At 44.7% G+C, this 19009-nt stretch overlaps 1 protein-coding gene across 1 annotated transcript in view; it reads left to right on the top strand.

Moving 5' to 3' along the window:
- SLC2A12 (solute carrier family 2 member 12) overlaps positions 1 to 13001 on the top strand; it is a 59788-nt gene extending 46787 nt beyond the window's left edge. Inside the window, exons 4-6 of the mRNA XM_054194613.1 lie at positions 8662 to 8784; positions 10946 to 11078; positions 12744 to 13001. Of these exons, the coding sequence (XP_054050588.1) occupies positions 8662 to 8784; positions 10946 to 11078; positions 12744 to 12840 (353 nt within the window). The 3' untranslated portion in view covers positions 12841 to 13001. The remainder of the gene's footprint in view (positions 1 to 8661; positions 8785 to 10945; positions 11079 to 12743) is intronic.
- The last annotated feature ends 6008 nt before the right edge of the window (positions 13002 to 19009 follow it).

The following is a 19009-nucleotide window of genomic DNA, read 5'->3' on the forward strand; positions in this document are numbered from 1 at the left end:
GGGCCTTTGAAAATCAGCCCTATGTCACAAAACTGTTATGAATGAAGGAGAACTAAAAGACACTTTGTGGTGGATGGACCCAGAGCCTTCACGCCTTCCTCCTTGCTGCTTCCCCCACCAAAGCATGAGCAGCAGCGACCAGTGAGGGACTTAAAAAAATGGATCATTGCGGGCCTTTCACCAAATAAGTCACTATTGTAAAAGGTTGCTTATCCTCTCCACTGGGAGTTTTCTGAAGTATACACACAAATCTCTGTTTTGCAAGAGCAAGGGCTTAAATTGCCCCCAACTGCTTTGTCCTAACAGCTCTTTTCTGTTGTGCACCCTCTTAAGGACCAACAGTAGCCCTTGGATACTGGAAAAACAGGTTCATTTACCACACCCAGCTGGGTAATTTCTCCTCTCCATATTTCTTGGAAGTGAAATATGTGATAATCTGAACTAATTCATGCACAACTTCCTTGTGAATTAAAACCTCTGGCTTCTGCAGTCATTCCTCTGCAAATGCCTCAGAGGATTATCCTGGATTCAATATTCCGAACAAATAAACACCTACAAACAGAAATACACATTTCAGGATTTAATTAAAAGGCCTTTTTTTTTTTTTTAATGACAGTATGTGATTTATTATAATAAGCACATTCTCTCTTGAAGGCTTGTTTTCATTTTTACTTTTTCTCTCTCTTTTTCTTTCTTGTTGCCCAGCAAATTGTTCTGTCTTGATGCGACAGTATAAGGGTCTATATAATAAAAGATGAGAGAGTGAGACAGTGGTTGTGAAATCCAGTTGCAAACAAAATTATCACCTCATACGTCAGTTCAAATCAACTTCTATTAGGGGACCTGAAAAGAGGTACAGACTATTACATACCTGCCTACAGTAAAGCTATAATGCATCCTACTGATATATTTGCTGCTGAGTACCGTTATTGGGCAAGATGGGCCACAAATCACATTAACTAAGACAATTCTACCATTCCTAAATCCTTGTATATCCATCACTTCTCGCCCAGAAATCCTTTAGACAGAAATTGCTGTCTATAACAAAGTTCTTCTTGTTTGTGACTATTATTTCAAGCTGAAAATGGACGGTAATTGAAAATCACTGAAAATATATTTAAGAATACATTGAACAGCTTGCATGAAACAGGAAAACTCATACCAGGCATCACATTTTTTCAAGTTCATGAAGATGAAAATTCCAATAGTAAAAAAAAAAGAAGTGTTAAAATGCAGGGTCACACTGGTGAGAAGGTTAGGGGAGGAAGAATGGCTCGGGGAAATCAGAGGTGAAGCACGTCTCAGTGCCCTCCTCAAGTGGCCCAGAAAACTGGGGAAGGAGGTAATGTGTTGGTCTCACAGATTCTTCCCCCACAACCCTCCTGCTGCTCTAACGTAAACTGGAGGAGGCGCGAGTGAAGGGTGATTTCCGTGGTCCCCTGCAAGGTTCCTTGAAAAAGCAGGTGCGAGTGTTCAGCCTGTCTAGTGATGTGCTAGCGATGCAAATAGTACAAACACCGGACAACAACTTTTATGTACTAAATCTCACTTGTCGTAACATATGTTACTTTAAGGAGTCAGCCTAAAGGATTAACCATTAGAAACAGAAACGTAGCGTACCAGAAGAAAAGAAGAAGAATTTAAGTTTTGCCACACCACATCAGCTCCTTTCAGATCACCAGTGGTATCAGGTATCTTGCAACCAGTAGTCACAAAGCTGCTCGGAGAGCTCCTCAGAAGCCATAGAATGAGGTACATAATGCCTTTGCCCGCAGACATCAGGATGCAGCCGGGGGCGTGAGATTAGCTGAGGCTTCTCTGACTCCCCTATCTCCCAGCAACAGAGCAATTCCACTCCTTTTCATGTGCGCACACAGGGTTTGACTTGACCCTTGGCAGGCTGGCATTCTGCTGGCAGCTCACATGCTCTCCAAAGCAATACAGCCGCTCATTTGCTCCAGAGCTGCCAGTTATTAATTTTGAGCAGCCAATTCAGTCTCATATTACGGGGCAGGGCCAGAGAGACAAATGGCCCTCATTAAGCAGAGTCATTGATTTTTAACGCCAGTCACGATCGTCTGCTTTGGCCTCTTACACAAAACCCCGTGCAGAGTTTCAATCCATTTCTCTTGCGTCCTATCTCTTTTACCTGCTATGGAAAAAGACAAGCTGTCTCTCACCCTCTCTTTTTCCCAGTCAAAGCATCCCTCACTTTTGCCAGCCCCACAAATCTCCTTCACGGGAGCTGCTGCGAAAGCCTTTGCAGGGGTTGCATTGCGTGGGTTGTGCTGGTGCGTTACAGTAGCAGGTCCCACTGTCCCCATGTCCCAGCTCTGCCCCAGTGCCACTCACCCTCATGGGTACGCACCTCATCACCATCCACACCGCGAAGGCTTATGCCATCCCCTGCAACAGGCCCTTTGAAATCAAGGCAAAGCAGCGCTGAAGCTGGCCTTCTGTGAGAAGCAGTTGGCCATCTGGCTATTTGTGTTAATACCCAGCAGAGCCAAAAAATAGGTAAATGAAAAGCCTGTGGTGTTTAATAAGCCTGGAAAAAAAATCTGGTCTTGGCAAAGCCAGTCATGAGCCATGTCCTTTGACTTCCTTCCTCTCATGGCAGCTTTGCAGTTGCTTGCTTGCATCCTTCCCCAACATTGATCACTTATTATACGTTCTTTGATGGTCTGCCTGCATTACTGGTGGGATAATCCCTTCCTTATCTTCCCTTGGATCTCGTGTTGCTAACAACCCAGTCCTCCCTTTCAAAGTCTTACATACTTCTGCCTACTTCCCTTCTAAGCTGTAAGTCCACTTAATCTGTTTCCAGATTTTATATCCCAGAAACTTGAATTCCTTCAAGTATTGCAATGGCCACTTTCTAAATCTCACCATAAAGAACCTGATCTTACACAATACAGGTATAGGAAAGGAATAAATGCTAAGTAGCAAATGAATACCAAGGGAATCTAGTATTTCATTAATGAGAGCTGCTGAGCAGCTTCCAATTTGCTTCTGCCTCCTGGCAGGAATAAGGTCAAAACAAGGACATTTTTCATTCATGTACCTCACTTAAATGTTGAGTACCCTCAAGCTCACAGTATTTCTCAGATGTTCTTAGATGTTTCTGCTTCTCTGATGTACGTCTGTTATCTTTTTTAAATTAATTTTTATTTACTGCATAGCTGTAAAGTAAGGAAGAAATCACATGAGGGCTTGAGACATCTCTTTCTTGTGGATGAAATATAAAGCTCATTGAGATGGCCATGTTGGCTCAAACAAAAGGGCCACTTGATCAATCTGTTACCCTGCTTCCAACAATAGCCAGCAGCAGATGCTGAGAGAAAATACATAAGGAAAAGCCCATGCAGCATGCGCAGTGTGACCTTCTGCCTACCTGTAGTTTAGGGAACTTCAAGAAAAATGTCAGCGATTTATTTTTGCTGTTGTGAACAATAGTTTTTGATGGATCTTTTTCCACACATACAGAGAAAAATTGTTTTAACACTCAGCATTTAATCCTTTTAACCCACTAATATTTTTTAGATCTGAAGTATCTTGTGAAAGTGAGTTCCATAGTTGAACTACCCAGTGTCTGAAAAAGCACCTCCTCCCACCTCATCTAACTGCTGTCCCTGATAATGTCACTTGGATTCTTTCGGCTTGTGTCTTTAAAAATATAATGAAAACTTCTCCTCTGTTCGCCTCCACTTCAACTCTGTTTCCCTCTGCTGTATGTCATCTAAGCTGAAGAGCCCTCGTCTGTTTAATTGCTCTTTGCCCATTCCACACCTTTCTCCATGGCTCATCTAGTTCTGAGTTGACCAAATCTGTGCGCAACATGACAAATACAGAGGGACAACAGGCACGCTCAGTGACACATTCAGTGTACCCTTCCTGATATTTGCCAAACCTCTCTTTGTATCCACAACCTGTGCCCTGGGGGAGCTGATGCTGTCCCTGAACTGCCCACAGAGGCTCCAGCACTTCTGCCCTGAGAAGTGGTGGCATGCTCCTGTGGGTACTGGTGGCTGGTTTTCTCCCTGCATGTTATTTTGCATGTGTTGGTAAGGAATTTTATGGGTCATTTTTTCAAAGTATCCTTTATCAAAGTATTTGAGATCCTTTTGCAATTCTTTATGATCCTTCTTCATTTTTATTACCCTGAATAATTTTGTACCATCAGTAAGTTTTGCACATGCATTCACCTGCCTTTCCTGAGAGACCTGGAAATACCCTGAGCAGATCTAGTAATCACCTTCCATTGTGAAAACTGGCCTGTCCTTTATTTCCTATTACAAACAGTTATTTATCTATAGGAATACCTTCTCTTCTATCCCATGACACTTCATCAAAGCTCTTCGAAACTGAAAAGCGCGGTGGCTCATTCGTTTTGATCCCCACGTTCCTTAGCTCTTTCAGAGAGACATGGCTTTCCTCAGCAAAAACTGGACAACTCTTCCTCAAGATACTGTAGGTATCCTCTTTTCCTTCTTACAGCTGATATCACTCTAGCTTTATCCTAGCTCCAGCCAGCGGATCCGTACAGAAGTCTATCAGGGTGACCCCTTCCTGCACCCCTATGGAACATTTTCTTCAGTGCTGGCATGTGTCGCCTCCTCCATCCCTGGCCTCTCCTCTCTCAGCCAGCAGACTCTCAAAATACTTGGCTGCCTGATGATGGCAAGTAACCGCCTGATATGGCAAGTAACTTTTCAGCAGTTATGCTGTGTTTTCTTTGTTTGGACACAGCATACACTCTTATGGAAGGCATATTTCTATTTCTAACAACTTTCTTTGTTCAGTTGTTTATCTGTGCTGAGCTATTTCTTTTTGTTTTATTTGGTTGTGGGAGTATTTTAAGCCTCTAATCAGGTAATTTAAACATTCTCCATAACACCGCTGAAGCATTTACCCTGGTTGTCCTTTTAATTTCTTTATAGAAATCAGGCTGCTTCTAATATTGTTCTCCTTTTGAAACAAAATGTGGGAGGCTTTTAGTTCTTCCATTTCTACAGCAATATTGAATTTGGAATGTTATAACTAATATAACAGAGCCTCTTTGTGAGAGTTACATCTCGAACTACCCCTGCTCAGCACTGAAGCAAGATTTGCTTCTTTTCTCTCATTAAGTATCAGGCAAAGCGCTAAAAGAAACCATCACCTATGGTATCTAAAATTTAATCCCAGCACTGTGCTCCATTATGCAATTTATTCAGCCTTAATGGGAGCAGATGAAATCTTCCATTATTATTCTGTTTTCTGCCTTTACAGCCCCAGTAACTTTGTTTAGAGTAAAATGTCACCATCCCAGTCAAGGGCTTGTTTGTATACCTGAATCCTCTGCTCTTCCTACTTGGGCAAGGAAGGGCAGGGCATCAAGTTCTGTGATACTTAATGAAACAGTTAAGCATTCTGATTCAATGAAATATTTTCTTCTGCATTTGCAGTGGGTGTTCTTTTCTCCAGATTGTATGATAATAAAAGACCATTCAACTTTAGAATTTTTCTTATCTGCTGTTAACATACAATGCACTGCAGATCAGTCAAGGTGAGTTATTACCTGCAGCTGCTGCATGAACAAATCCCGCAGTTGTTGAATCTAGCAGAGAGACTCATGCTGAGCCCTTAACCTCATCTCTTGCGCACATCTGACCCGGAGAGCACCAGCTCTTTTCCCATCTGTTCCAAATCACCAGCCCAGGGTGGCTGGAGCAGACACTGAAAACTACTGAGTGCGTGCAATGTGGTAACTATCGCAGCATCCTTTTGAACTAAGGTTAGATTCCACAGCGGAGGGAGAGGTGGTGGGGCTTATTTGGACCCTCTTTTCAAGGACAGGCTGATTTCCCCCGTAAAATGCCACTGCTTAGGCTGGTGAAGGCAGAGCACATCGTTGACTTTGCTGTGACTTTGGGAACGCGCAGGTTAATTTTCTGCAGCGCTGCGTGCACATAAGCACACAAGGTAGCAGCAGTCATTATCAATGGGAGCCCAAAGCTAGTTACTGGCTCCCCAGGAGAAAGCCACATCCCCGCCGTGCCTACAGCAGCTGCTGCTTTTTGGCAAAGGCACAAATAGCAAAAACAATCCCAGAGAGGTGCTAAAGGCAAAGAATCGATCGTTATTGCTGCCTCAGCTTGGGGAAAGGGATAAACAGAATGTAATAAGTCTCAGATTTCTACAACGGCTCTTTCTCCGTGGGGAATAAGCCTATCCACTCCTCACCAGCTAAGCAGAGGTCAGGGCCATGCCAGAGGAGACAGCTACCATTAGTAGACAAGAAGAGCAGATCTGGTATGTCGGTGGGATCTGTCTGAACTAAGTAACTGGTTGAAATAAGAGCAGCTAAGCACTACTGCGGCTGATGCAGATGCTCAAGTATTTTGGTTTCTTACTGGGAAAACAGTACGTTTCAAACCTCCAGGCAGATTGTAGTCAGCCTGAAAGGGCCAGTCTCTCCTTGGAAAAATGCATGGCACTGGAGTGCCATAGCGCCACACATTTCAGCTGTGGCATGAGCCGTCCCTCAGTGCCCATAACGCTGCTGAAGCTCATGAAGCTCAGGGCTCACCCCACCTGGCGGGGCTGCCATGGCAGTGCGTGGGACTTGAGCCTCCTCAATCAGTGTCCCCCTGAGCAGCCACTGCAAGTTGCTTGACCGCAGGAAAATTCTTGAAGAAGCCAATACGGACCAAAGTACCCACCGAAAAAGTTTATTCCTGAAGGTTGGTTTATGCCCAGTAGAAAGCAGGTTTGAATTTTTTCAAACTTTATTTTAATCCTGTCGAACATGAATATGAATATCTTCTTTGCCAGTCTTGGTGTATAATCATTTTTCCAGCCGAGCTTGGCACACACTGCTGAGAAGGGCTCCTTTCCATCTCGCTTACTTGCTGCTTTGCATTTCAGCTAGCACTCCCTGTCATAACATGTTGTATTGGCTGTGACTAATGATATGTATGTCAACAGCCCTGGTGCTGAAGGGGGCCAAAATCCAATCATGAGATGCCCAGGGCTAGTTTTAAAGCTCAGGCACAGGGCTAGCTGGCCTGACAGGGAAAAACACCTGCTTGAGAAGCCACTTCTCTTCTTTTTTTGCTCCTCCCTCGTGTGTAAAACCCCCTAGAACATGCCCAGGGCATTTCTTTAGAGCAACACTTGTCTTGTCAGCGGCAAGTGTATGAAGCTTTGCTGTGATCCAAGTCAAGCAAAAAAAGAAAAGCCTCTCTAGGGCTGTTGTTAGACACCGTGTCTGTGTTATGACTGTGCGCCACTTGACTATGTGTAACGGTGTCAGGCGTTATGCAGTGCTGTCTTGATTCTCTGGAATAAAATCACCACTCTGCCAGGTCACTCCTACTGTGGGAGTGAAGCTCTTTACATTTTTCCTTAATAAAAAAACCAAACAAACGAAAACTAAAAAAACAATCAATCAGGGCCAGCTCCAGAAAACATTATTGAATTAAAATCTGTGGCATAAAGAAATCTAGAGTTGGCTCAGATCTGCTCTGTTGACTTAAGTCTCAGGGGTTTTTTTTTCCCTTTTCAGTTGGTCCTTTCTAGTCTCCTTCCACAGCACTTTTTTCTTTTCTACCTTTACCAGTACTGTCACGCAGGAATGCTACAAGCATCCGAAGGGATATTGCAGGGTGACACACACTTGCACGTACAGGAGGCTATTTTTAAAGCATAACTTTAAGACTGTCCAGGGCAAGTGTCCCGAGGAAAATCCCATCTGTCATTTTGCAGAAACAACATCACAGAGGAGGAACTTAAAATGGCCATGGCCAAGGGTCTGAAGACACAGTTCATCCATGTGGATGGATGAACTCTGCTCTTGTGCTGGTCATCTGCTAACCCACAACCTTTCCATGCAGCAACCTCTTGCTAATGCATTTTTCTTATGAACAAAAGGAGGGTGGAGGGGGTTTTTTGTTTGGTTTTTGGTTTTCTAATAACCAGGAATGCTGAAGAAATGTGGTGTCTTTTTTTCTTTTTTTTTTTCTTCTTTTTTTTTTTTCTTTTGCTATCAAGGTGGTTACACAGCCAGCTCTTCATGTCTGAATTTGTTTTTGTGGGCTAGCAACACCAGCATTTAGATCAGCTGTGGTGTGGTGTGATGTGATATGAAGGAGTCAAAAATCAGGCCCTCTCTCTTCATTTATACCTCAGCAATCTCGTTTGTGTGGAGCGGAGAGCTGGAATAGCAAACCTGCTTCGGTGTGGCAGGTTGATTTATAAGGTGGCAGAAACACATAGTGCCGCTCCAAGGCTGAAGATTACTTTGGTTTGCTGCCCCGCTTCCATTAGCGTTACGTCAATGGAGAGTTATTTAGTCAGAGCTCCCTTTCCTACCCAGATGTACAGTCAGAGCTCTCTTCCCTGATGCCTTCCACGTTTCCCTGGTTCTGTGTCCTGCATGCTCACTCGTGGGGCGCCAGGCAGGGGTGATGCCCCCGGGTGACGCTGATGGCTGCGCACGCTGCTGGCAGAGCACAGGTGGTCCTCCAGGGCTTGGGCCCCCACAAACCTAACATCCCTGAAAATCACCTTATTCTTTCAGGGGGCTTCACCTGAATTCATGGACTACCTAAATTTACAGCAAGGAAAGCCATCCTTTTGAAGACAACATCTTTTGTTTGTTTTTTTCTTCTATTTCAGTGTCCTGGCTGGTCCTGAGTGAAATTTTCCCTGGTGGGATCAGAGGACGGGCCATGGCTTTGACATCCAGCATGAACTGGGGTATAAATCTCCTCATCTCCTTGACGTTTTTGACTGTAACTGGTAAGATTTCTCTGTGTCCTTCCAAGTTGATACTCTCCTAGTGGGCAAAATGAATCTCTGATACTCTCCTAGGGGAAAAAATGAATCTTCCCTATACAAACAGCATTGCCAAAATTGCAGCCACGATGTGCCAGGAGCCAAATTCAGATTGCTGTTTTTGTAATTTCACCGTTTCCACTACATCCTTCTAAATTTGTGCTAGCAATTACAGCCTCACAGTGCTGGCTATCAGAGCACCTTGCGCATCAGCTCCACAGGCTGTGAACCCCAGCTCTTAAAAACACCCTTTCCTTAATAGGTTGAAAGCCCATAATATTTAGGATTTAGTCCTGCACCTTCTGAAGTCAATGGAAGTTCTGCTCTAGATTAGACCACAGCTTTTCAGATCATTTTAAAAGACAATCTCCTTGAAATCACTCCTTTTCACAGGAACATCCTGACTTCCAGAAAATTTTCTTTAGGAAAAGGTGTCTTTGTAAAGTTAAAATGTTTCATGTTTTAATGCAAGAAAGTAGACTACCATATATAGATGATAAACAAGGGAAAAGGTTAAATGCTGATGATGAAATTCATTGACTGGCAAATATTTTTTTTCTGATTTTATTTTACAAGAAGTTCTGCAAATTTTAGTTTTCAATCTTAGTCTGAGGAAAACATGTGCTGAAAATCAAAATATGTAAGGGAACAGAAATTCCATGTTTCCTTTAACTCTACATTACTCTCCACCAGAGGCAGGCAATCAGCCCACAAAAAGTTGAGGTGGTTTTCATCCTGTTAGATGCATTTTGAGACACATTTGAAAATAAGTGTGATCTCTGACTATAACGGGTTTCACATTGGTGTTTTCTTTTCTTAAAAAAAAAAAAAAAGAGAGAGAGAGACAGAAAAAAACCCTGAGTACTTTCTTGATTACAACTAGGAAAAATATGCCACGTCGAAGTCATTGTGTCCAGACTAGCACTTTAGTTAGATCAAGGGTCCTCTTCAGAAGCAAATCATCCAGTTTCCCCCACTCACTGCACTTTGTTTTTGCATCGCAGAACTGAACTCCACAAGCTTTTGGACAAAATCAAACCAGAAAATGCAGAGTGAACGCACTCCAGCTGCCAACACTTTCTCAGTCCTTGGACCAGATTTAAGAGCTATTCCTAAGGCAATGTCCCCCAAAACAGATAGTGCAGACCTCAGGTCCTCAGCATCATCTGCTTCACCTCCTGTCGTGCAGCATAACTTGTGAATGCACACCTAGCCCTTATTCTGTTCTCAGTTTCAATTAACGTAAAGCCGCAGTAACTTTATTGGCTTAGCTGGGTCTAATCTGGATTTATCAAAGTGTAACTACAGCAAATCTGCGTTCCTACTCTATGGCAGAAAGGCAGAACTGGAGATTCTGTCTTCAAATGAATACATGTGGAGGTTACACTGGCCAGCAGCACCTGCACTTAGGTATCTGATGCAGAAGATATCGGCTGGATTAACAGCTTCAGCTGCAATTTTTAGCTCATGACACAACTGACGAATGTCCCAACCATCTGGCTTAGTTTTAGCAGGGAAAAGGCTAAGGGGGCTGCAGCAGCCTGTTGGGTTTATATATGCTTTACTTTCCAGGGGCTGCAGAGTGCATCCCTCAGCCTGAGGACCTTCCTGCCCCTGGACTGTAGGCTCAGAAAACCACTAGTTCTTGGCTTGTCCCATTAGGGCTTCACTCTTGGGTCCCTTTCTGGCAAACTGACAGGGGAGGATTAGCTGGAGACAACTGCAACTGTGAAAAATGCTTGGGTTTGCTCCATGAAAGACAACAAAATCAGACACGGGTGGAAATTTGAGGCGCTTGTGACCCCTGGTGCCTTTACACAAACCAGTAACAATGCCTGCGCACTGGTTTTCATCCAGAATGACCACAAACAACACAAATCGATAGGTTTATGCTAAATGGGTCAATATGGGTCCTTCAGTTTTCTTTCATAAGGACTATTAGAAAAAGCAAAACCACTCTTCTTTTTCAAATTATAGCCAGGCACAAATAAGTGAGCCAAGAATAACAGCCTAGCTTCTTTCTAACTTCTCCTGTGAATTAGGGACTGTATCCCTATAAAAACACAGCAACAGAAAAAATTATAATATCTGAAACTTAAAAAATATGTGTTTTCTTCCTTTGTAGAGCTCATTGGCTTATCCTGGGTGTGCTTCATTTACACAATAATGAGCCTAGCATCCCTGGCTTTTGTTATTGTGTTTATACCAGAGACGAAAGGATGCTCTTTGGAGCAAATATCCATGGAACTAGCTAAACAGTAAGTACCGCATCCCCTGGGTGCCAGAGGAACAAAGCCTTTCAATGCTGCATGCATTGCTGGTACACATGCTATTTACTTACAGTCTCCAACTGCAGGTATCACTGACCATAAACTAGCTGGCAATTTTTACTATCAATTTGCAACTGCCCCCATTCTTTTCAGTTGTCTTTGGCCATAAAAAAATTCTAGAAAAAACTTAAGCAGCCCTGTTTTTTAAAATGCAGTTCTCTCCTGATCTGTTCAAAGAGCTGCTCTACAGCAGCTACTTGCTTTTTTGGGCTCATCTCAGAAGTTATCAGCATAATGAATAAAAGGATAAAGAAATGAGAGGGGAAACAATTTATCGGACAAAATTTTTGCAGGGCTGATGGCTTGGTGTGAGAGCCAGGCCTCACCGTAGCTGCTGGTGCGCTGCTGCAAGCCAGGGAGCATCCCCCGGTCACCCGCACAGCCAGGAGCAATGGGCCGAGTGATGGGGCAGACTCCTTCACTCTCTCCCTGCTGCCCTGTCCATAAGACAAATGACACCCAAAGAGGCTTGAAGGCACTGGCAGAAATATTCAAACTGGAGATAAGACGCGTACTTTTTGACAGCGGAAGTAATTAACGTGTGACCAGCCTAGCGCATGGGTCATCCTGTATTTGGGTTTCTTAGATTACTAGAGAATTTCTTTTTTTCTAAAGGGCACGCTGCAACTCAGCCAGGCTTGAAGGAGTTCCCTAGTTTACGGGTTAGGAAAGAGCAGTTATCCCAGAGCAGAAAGCCCGGAGCTACTGTGCTGCCGGAGCCCCCGCGCTCCCCCTCCCAGCGCTGCACGGACAGAGAAACTGGCGCTTCTGGTCCGGCCTGCGCTGCCTCCGCCGGGCACCCCAGCCTCCCTCCGCTTCGGGGAAACACCGAAACCCACGGGGAACCGGAGGGGGTGGGAGCCCGAGCCGAAGCGGGGGGAGCCGGAGGAACCGGAGCTGGAGGGGGAGAAGCCGGAGCGGAGGGAGCCGGAGGCGGAGAGGGGAGCCGGGGGCGGGGGGAACCGGAGCCCGAGGTGGGGAGCCGGAGCCGAGGGGGGAACCGTAGCCGGCGGTGAGGGGACGCCGGAGCCGGAGCTGGGAGGGGGGAGTCTGGAGCTGAAGGGGGGGAAGCCGGAGCGGTGGGGGCCGGAGAGGGGGAGAACCGTAGCCGGAGGTGGGGGGCCGGAGAAGGAGGGGGAACCGTAGCCGGAGGGGGAGAATCGGTAGCCGGGGCTAGAGGGGGAGAACCCGGAGCGGAGGGAGCCGGAGGGTGAAGAATCGTAGCCGGGGGGTAGTTGGAGGGGAGGGAGCCGGAGCTGGAGAGGGGGAGCTGGAACAGAAGGAGCCGGAGGGGGGAGAAGCGTACCCGGAGGTGGGGGGCTGGAGGGGGGGAAGGGAGCCGGAGCCGGAGATGGAGGGGGGGAAGGGAGCCGGAGCCGGAGGGGGGGAGTTAAGCCGGCGGCGGCGGCAGGATCGTGCGGCGGGGCCGCCCCCCCGCGGGCCGCCGGGGAAGCGCCGCGTCCGTCGGAGCATCCCGGGGCGCTGGGGTGCCGAGCTCAGCCGCGGCCCCCCCAGTCCTCAGCCGCCGGTGTGTGCGGCGGGGAGAGCGCTCCGCCCTGGCAGACCTTGGTGGGGGGTGTTTTGCCTCTCCAGGAAATACGTGAAGAGCCCCTTGTGCTGGATGAGCCAGCGCAGAGAGAAACTGGTGCCGGTGGAACTTGCCAAGAGAGAGAAAAAGCAGCTCTACTAGACCCGGGGCAACCAACGCAGCCTTCAGCAAAAGACTAATATAAAGGAAAAAAATAAATGATTGTTCGGTGATGCTCACACTTTGATGGGACACGTGGTATCTTTATTATACACAAGATATTCTCTCTTTCATTTCTTAGTAGAGCTCCTTTCGGTGGCAGTTTACAGCCAACATTAAAGATTGCTGTAGTTTATGACTTGCTGGAACCCTGGGCTCCGTCTGTTTCAAAACACCATCCCTCACCCCCCCTGAGGTTACTCACCTCTTACATATAGGAGGTGAATAGAAACTGGAATATTCTGCACTGTTCTAGCTATCCGTATTCAACAAGAGTTCAGCGTGGAAGGGGTGCAGAGAACGAGTGGGGTGCCAAGGAGGAGGAAGAGCCCATCTCTCAGAGGAGCCCACCAAAGACAGGTCTGTTTAGCCTAGAAAAATGGGGCTGAAAAGGGTTAACAACTCTCTGTCAGCACAGGAAGACAACACTATGGAGCAAAAATGGACAACTGGGGAGTGTAAAGGATGGTGTTAGTGCAGAACAACTGGGTAAGAACTGTTTACGAATTAATTTGAGGCCTCAGCTTAAGAAAACTTGAAAAAGGATTTTGTTTATCAGAACTTGATTATTTATAACACAGAGCATGCTGAGCTTGTAAGAGGAACTTTGCATAAAGTTCCCTGGGAAGGTCAGGATTCAGAGACCTAGAAGTATTCCTCAGAAAATATAGTCAAACTTTAACGGGGGGATATTTGCATAATTAGTTACTCTAAATTCAGGATTGCCTTACAGAAGAGGAGGCAGGATTTCTTTGGCTTCACAGTCCCAGGAAGGTTGGAAGCTGGAGGTACCAGAGTTGATGCCAAAATAATTTTATTTCTCAACACAGGGCACGCTAGACTTTGACTTTTGGATTCAGAAAGCGAGAATTGTGTGGTACAGGGCAGCACAAAGGCAATTCAGAAACCATAATCACTGCCAATCATAGATTACGTCAAATTCTTGGTTACTGCTTAGCAAGTGTATCCTGAAGTATTCAACAGGCCTCTACAAAGGGTTATCTATACGGCTCCCATAAGAGAGCGTATGCCTTTGTTTCTTAGAAGGTTAATAGATTTTGTTAGAATGATCAGTAGATAATATTTATTAACAGATAAATAAGTGGTTCTTTGTTTAAAGAAAAAAGCATGCTTTGAAAGCATCCTGGCTGTCTCAGCAGCCACACAGCAGCATTTCTTCCACCATTTAATTGAGGAAGGAAGACTGACACTGTCAGCTGGAGTGCAGATACTACTTTGAACTAAGCACATGATCCCACTTTATTTGCTGTCTCATAGCATTAAAACCACCTGACTGTGTCCAGCACTGAAGGAACCGTAGCTTACTGATCTAGGGAAAGTTTTACTTCTGAGCAGAGCGGATCAGTTCCGATCAGATTCTCCTATTGTCACACTTCTAGATACTGACGTGGTAGATTTATAGGTGTATGTCTATTCAGACAGTGAGCATGTGTTCAAACCCTGAACTGAAAGAAACTGCTGAAGTCAAGGACGTGATTTGCCAGAAGTCACTGGAAATTTAGCTACCTTGGGATGCGACCCTACCAGCCAAATCTGTACCACAACTTTCCTGCATTGTAAGCTTTCAGGGAACCAGTTTAAAAACCCTGTTAGACTTTTGGTACAAAGGTCGGGTAAGTAGTTATCACAACGCAGGATTTTCAACTATGCAGATCCCATGTCATCTGAAACAAGCAAGACTCTGGAAGAAGCTCTTCCCCTGGCCACTGGCTAGCAGGTTGGCTTATGGCTGCCTTATTTTTTCCGTCCTGATGCTAGAGCCAGCAGTCCTCACGATAACCTCATGGGTGCCAGGAGCCCAGGCTGCTTTTAAGAATGCTTATGATAGTATGCATAAGGCTCAGCAAGATACAGTTTTTTGGCATACACAACGTACCAAATATTAAGTAAAATCTTCTGATAAGGGTACACGTGAGCCCTTTCAACATAGTCTGTAGGAAGCAACAAGAGACCAAGCTCACCCAGGATACACGGACAGACAGCAGGGCCGTGCACCTGAGACGTAGGTGGCTCAGACCAAAGGCCCCATCAGAAGCAGTTGGCTCAAGAGCCCTTTGCTCTCATTCCCTGTGGGGAGTTTGTAGGTTCCCATCCCAAGCTAAAATTCCGCCCTGGATCTTGGGTGCTTCCACTTTTTCTACAGGCATAGAAAACTTTGGTTTCTTTTACTTTGAATTTTCCAGTAAAAATCAAAGGCCTGCTTAGAAAATTTTGTTTGAGGTCTACAGTTCTGGTATTGACCAGAAGAAGCTAGAAGACCTCCCTTTGCCCCTGCCTGGGAGAGAGCCCATAGCAAAGAGGCTCCTCCTGCTTCCCTGACCTCAGCAGTAACAGTTTCACTCCACACTGCAGCGGAAGGAATTGGCAAAGGTAAGAGTATTCCTGTAACTTCTGCAGGCAGTCAGAAAAAGGATATAAAATGCATTAGAGCTCAGCCACACACAAGTTTCACAGTGGTGCGAAACAGGGAGAGCTGGGTTTGGGGCCACGGATGAAGGCAGCACACGAATTGCAGGGAGTCAAAGATTGACTCTGGGGGTGGGAGGGAAGGGGCAGCTGAAGTTTTTAAACGTATGTTTCATGCATAGCAGATTGAATTTTTTACCTTAAATTTTCACACTTAACTTGGAGGTGTGAGGAATTCAAGAACCAGAACATGGCCCTACAAGATTTGGTGGGGTTTTTGTTGTTTTTGTCTAGTGGGTTTTTTGGGGTTTTTTGTTTGTTTGTTTGTTTGGTTTTTTTTAATTTTTTATTTGGAATGCTCATTTCAGCATCCTGATTTTTGCACTTTTGGGATCAGCTCACATTGCGATACACAGCCTGAATTTAAGTTTTTTAACTATAGTATGCCCAAGCAAAGAATGGTTTTGAAGAACATCAATGCCTTCTTGATAGAGAAAACAACACATTCTATTACTGAAACAGAAATAATAATAAAATATGGGGTACGTTGTTCGTGCCATGTATTGCCTAATTAGTATGGAAGCCTGGCAAGCATTTGTTGAAGAAAAGCAAAAGATGTAGAAGAACTTCTCAAGCACCAGCAAAGGGCCACAGGCTTGACCTGCTAATACTGTAAAGCCTTTTTCGTAGATCAACGGTGACATTTTCTTTTTATAAACCCTACGAATTCCACTAGCAATTCTGAATGCTTACAAAATTATCTTGTCAAAAAAGAGAGTCTGAACCCACCATTTTCTGGATTTCTGCATGTTAGTACCTTCCTCAGTTTTTTAGCATTGACGTCTACTGAAACCTCTCTGCCTGCTTCATGTTTAGGCTGGAGCGTGGTTATCAGTGTCATGCCTTCTACTACATCAGCTTCAGAACAAGACATAAATTTAAGGTGACTCTGGGTAGCCTTCCAAATGTGCCGTTGGTTTATCGACATCATTCTTACGCTAACGAGTGCCTGAGATTAGATCGAGTAATAGAATGTATTTTTAGTAAGACTATATTGCAGCAAATTCATCCATTTCCTGAGCTGTGGCTTCACCGGGTAGTGGATTACTTGCACTTCCAATAGCATCCCCATTTGCTCTGGTTGGTAGTTTTCTGATAGTTGTCTCTATGCAATCCAAGCCCATGCTGGCTTACAAATTCTATTACATCACATTTAGTGAAAGGGGCTTCTGCAAAATCCTTCTTAGCATCACAGCTTCCCGAAAAAACCCAACCCTCTGCTGTGATGATAAATTTTGTGCGTGTTCTCACAAAAATAGATTTAACTCAGAAAATACCATAGAAATCATCTCCACCCTTACACATGCTGGGTTCATTGTAAGCTCTTCTAAATTTTCCCCGTGCACAACTATTTAGTGCAGAAACAATAAGTAAAAATATCATCTTTCTGTAGAAGGCATCGTTTCAACACTGATTTAAATGCAGAGGCCCCAGTAGCTTCAGATATCTCTGAAAGGTGATGATGGTGATATCATCATGGTTTTTATCACGAAGGTGATAAAAAGTCGAGGGCTTTTTAAATCATTATAGCTACAGTCTTAATTGTAGTCCTACAGACTGAGCCCTATGTATGTAGCCCTAATTGTACTGGTCTTTAATAACAAAGCCTGCACACCCGATGACACAGAACTGGCAGTCACAACATCATCGACCGTGAAATTACAAGGGGAAAAAGGGACACGTCTTATAAATCACATCCCTGTATCTCCGAAGCACTCCACAAAAAAAATTGTCCCCGATCTAAAATTGTTTACTACCTTCATTAATGGACTGGATTACAGAGCAGAATACGCTTATTAAATTTGCAGGCAATACTAAACCGGGAGAGACTGGGTTGGAATTCAGAGCTTTGCAGATCCGTGAGAAGGGTCTGAAAAAAAGCAGGATATAATTCTGAAAGCGCTAAGTGCAAATTTCTCTGGTAAGGCTAATTGCAAGTCAGAGAACGATAAAACGGAGCTAGAAACTGCAGGAAAAGATCTAGTGGCTATGACAACTCCCAAGCTAGTGATGAGTCAGAGTTATCATTCTGCTGCAAAAAGGAGCCCTTAGTAGGTCATACAAATAGAACCAACTGTTCTCTGTAAGGAATGTGAAATAAACTTTTTATGGCGCTGCTGGTGCCACAGCTGAGCACCGCGCAGAGTTTTGCATGGGATCCACCTGGAGAATCCGTGGACAGATGGAACAGTGCTCTAGAAAACACGGCCACTGAGGAACAGCGGACCGATGGAGAGGGAAATGTTTAACGTAAAGCAGCGCTCCCCACACTGGAGGCGAGAGGTAGGGCGCTGGGGCACGTTCTCTGCTGTGGGGTCCGTAGCAAGAGCCTCGGTGGAGGCAGCAAAGGAAGCAGAGACCAGCAGGTGACGATGGGGGCAGGTGTGTGTCTGTGATTAGCAGAAATTAGGAGCAGCAAGGCTTGTCCCAGACCGAGGTGGGGACCTACTGATTTAGAGCAGTGATGGGAGGGAAACAGTGACATCCCTGAGCATAAGTGTACACTGCCAAATGCCCTTCATCATCAGAGGGTTTAAAGCGTATCTGTCACAAACGGCGTGAGGGGCCCCTGGAGCTAGGATAGGTGAGCACACATTTCAAGGAATCTTTTATTTGCTATTATTCTTTTTCTCAATACTACCCTGTATGTTTAGTAGCGTGCCTTTCCGCTCCCTTACGGACTGTTACGAAGGCCTGAAACCACTAGCGTGGATCTAAGCAGTACTTCAAAAGAAACAGTTCCCATTTTAATACATCGCAGCTTATTATTACCTTTCATTTTTGCTCTAACAGGCAGATTTCATACTACGTGACACTGCTATCAAAAAAGCAAAATGTTCCTCTTTCTACACAGATAAATTTAGCAGACACACATGCTTGATAAAAGCTCCAGAATTTCACTGGTAGCACTCAAGTGCTTTGTAATTGGATCCAAAAGAAAAAGAGGCAAGCCTAATCTAAGACAGCTATTGTAGCTATAATGGCCAAATCCTCATTCATCAGTTTAAGACTACATTTTGTTCCCGGAAAACCCATTACAATTTTGTTCATTGTTCAAATAAAACCTTCTGGTTTTTCTTTTTAAAAACTGTAACAATAATACACTAGTGTTCCCTAATGGCGGTTTCTCTCTTGCTCTCTATGACTTTTCACAAAATCCTCATTAGTGTCGGGAGTGCTGAGGTCTGCATTATCTTCTGTACAAACTGGGAAGTTTCCATATAGCAAGTATCCCTTTCCCTGCTCTTTATCGTGAGTTCTATGACTGTTGAACTCAGCTTAGTAATTTCATGGTTATAAGTCCTCTCTTTCCTACCTACACTGAGCTTAAAAGGGCTTTTATGAATATGTTGCTTTAAGGCTTGTGGCAGTGTTGCTTCTTTCTTTTTCTTCTGAAGGGTTTCGTTTAGGATTTCCCATACTATTCCTTCCTTTCCATAATTTCTGCATGAAGTCACCATGGACAGCCCCAACATCTATACCATCCCCTCCGTCAGATTAAATACATTATGCTAGGCATTTGCTTCTTCAGGATGTTCTTCCACCTTTCTTTCCTAGCTGTGACTGCTGGTACAGTAACAGCTCGTGCTTTACTAATTTTAGCACCCTCTAAGACTGTACGTTA

Source organism: Rissa tridactyla, chromosome 3 (genome assembly GCF_028500815.1).
Source record: "Rissa tridactyla isolate bRisTri1 chromosome 3, bRisTri1.patW.cur.20221130, whole genome shotgun sequence".
Taxonomy (NCBI): Eukaryota; Metazoa; Chordata; class Aves; order Charadriiformes; family Laridae; genus Rissa; species Rissa tridactyla.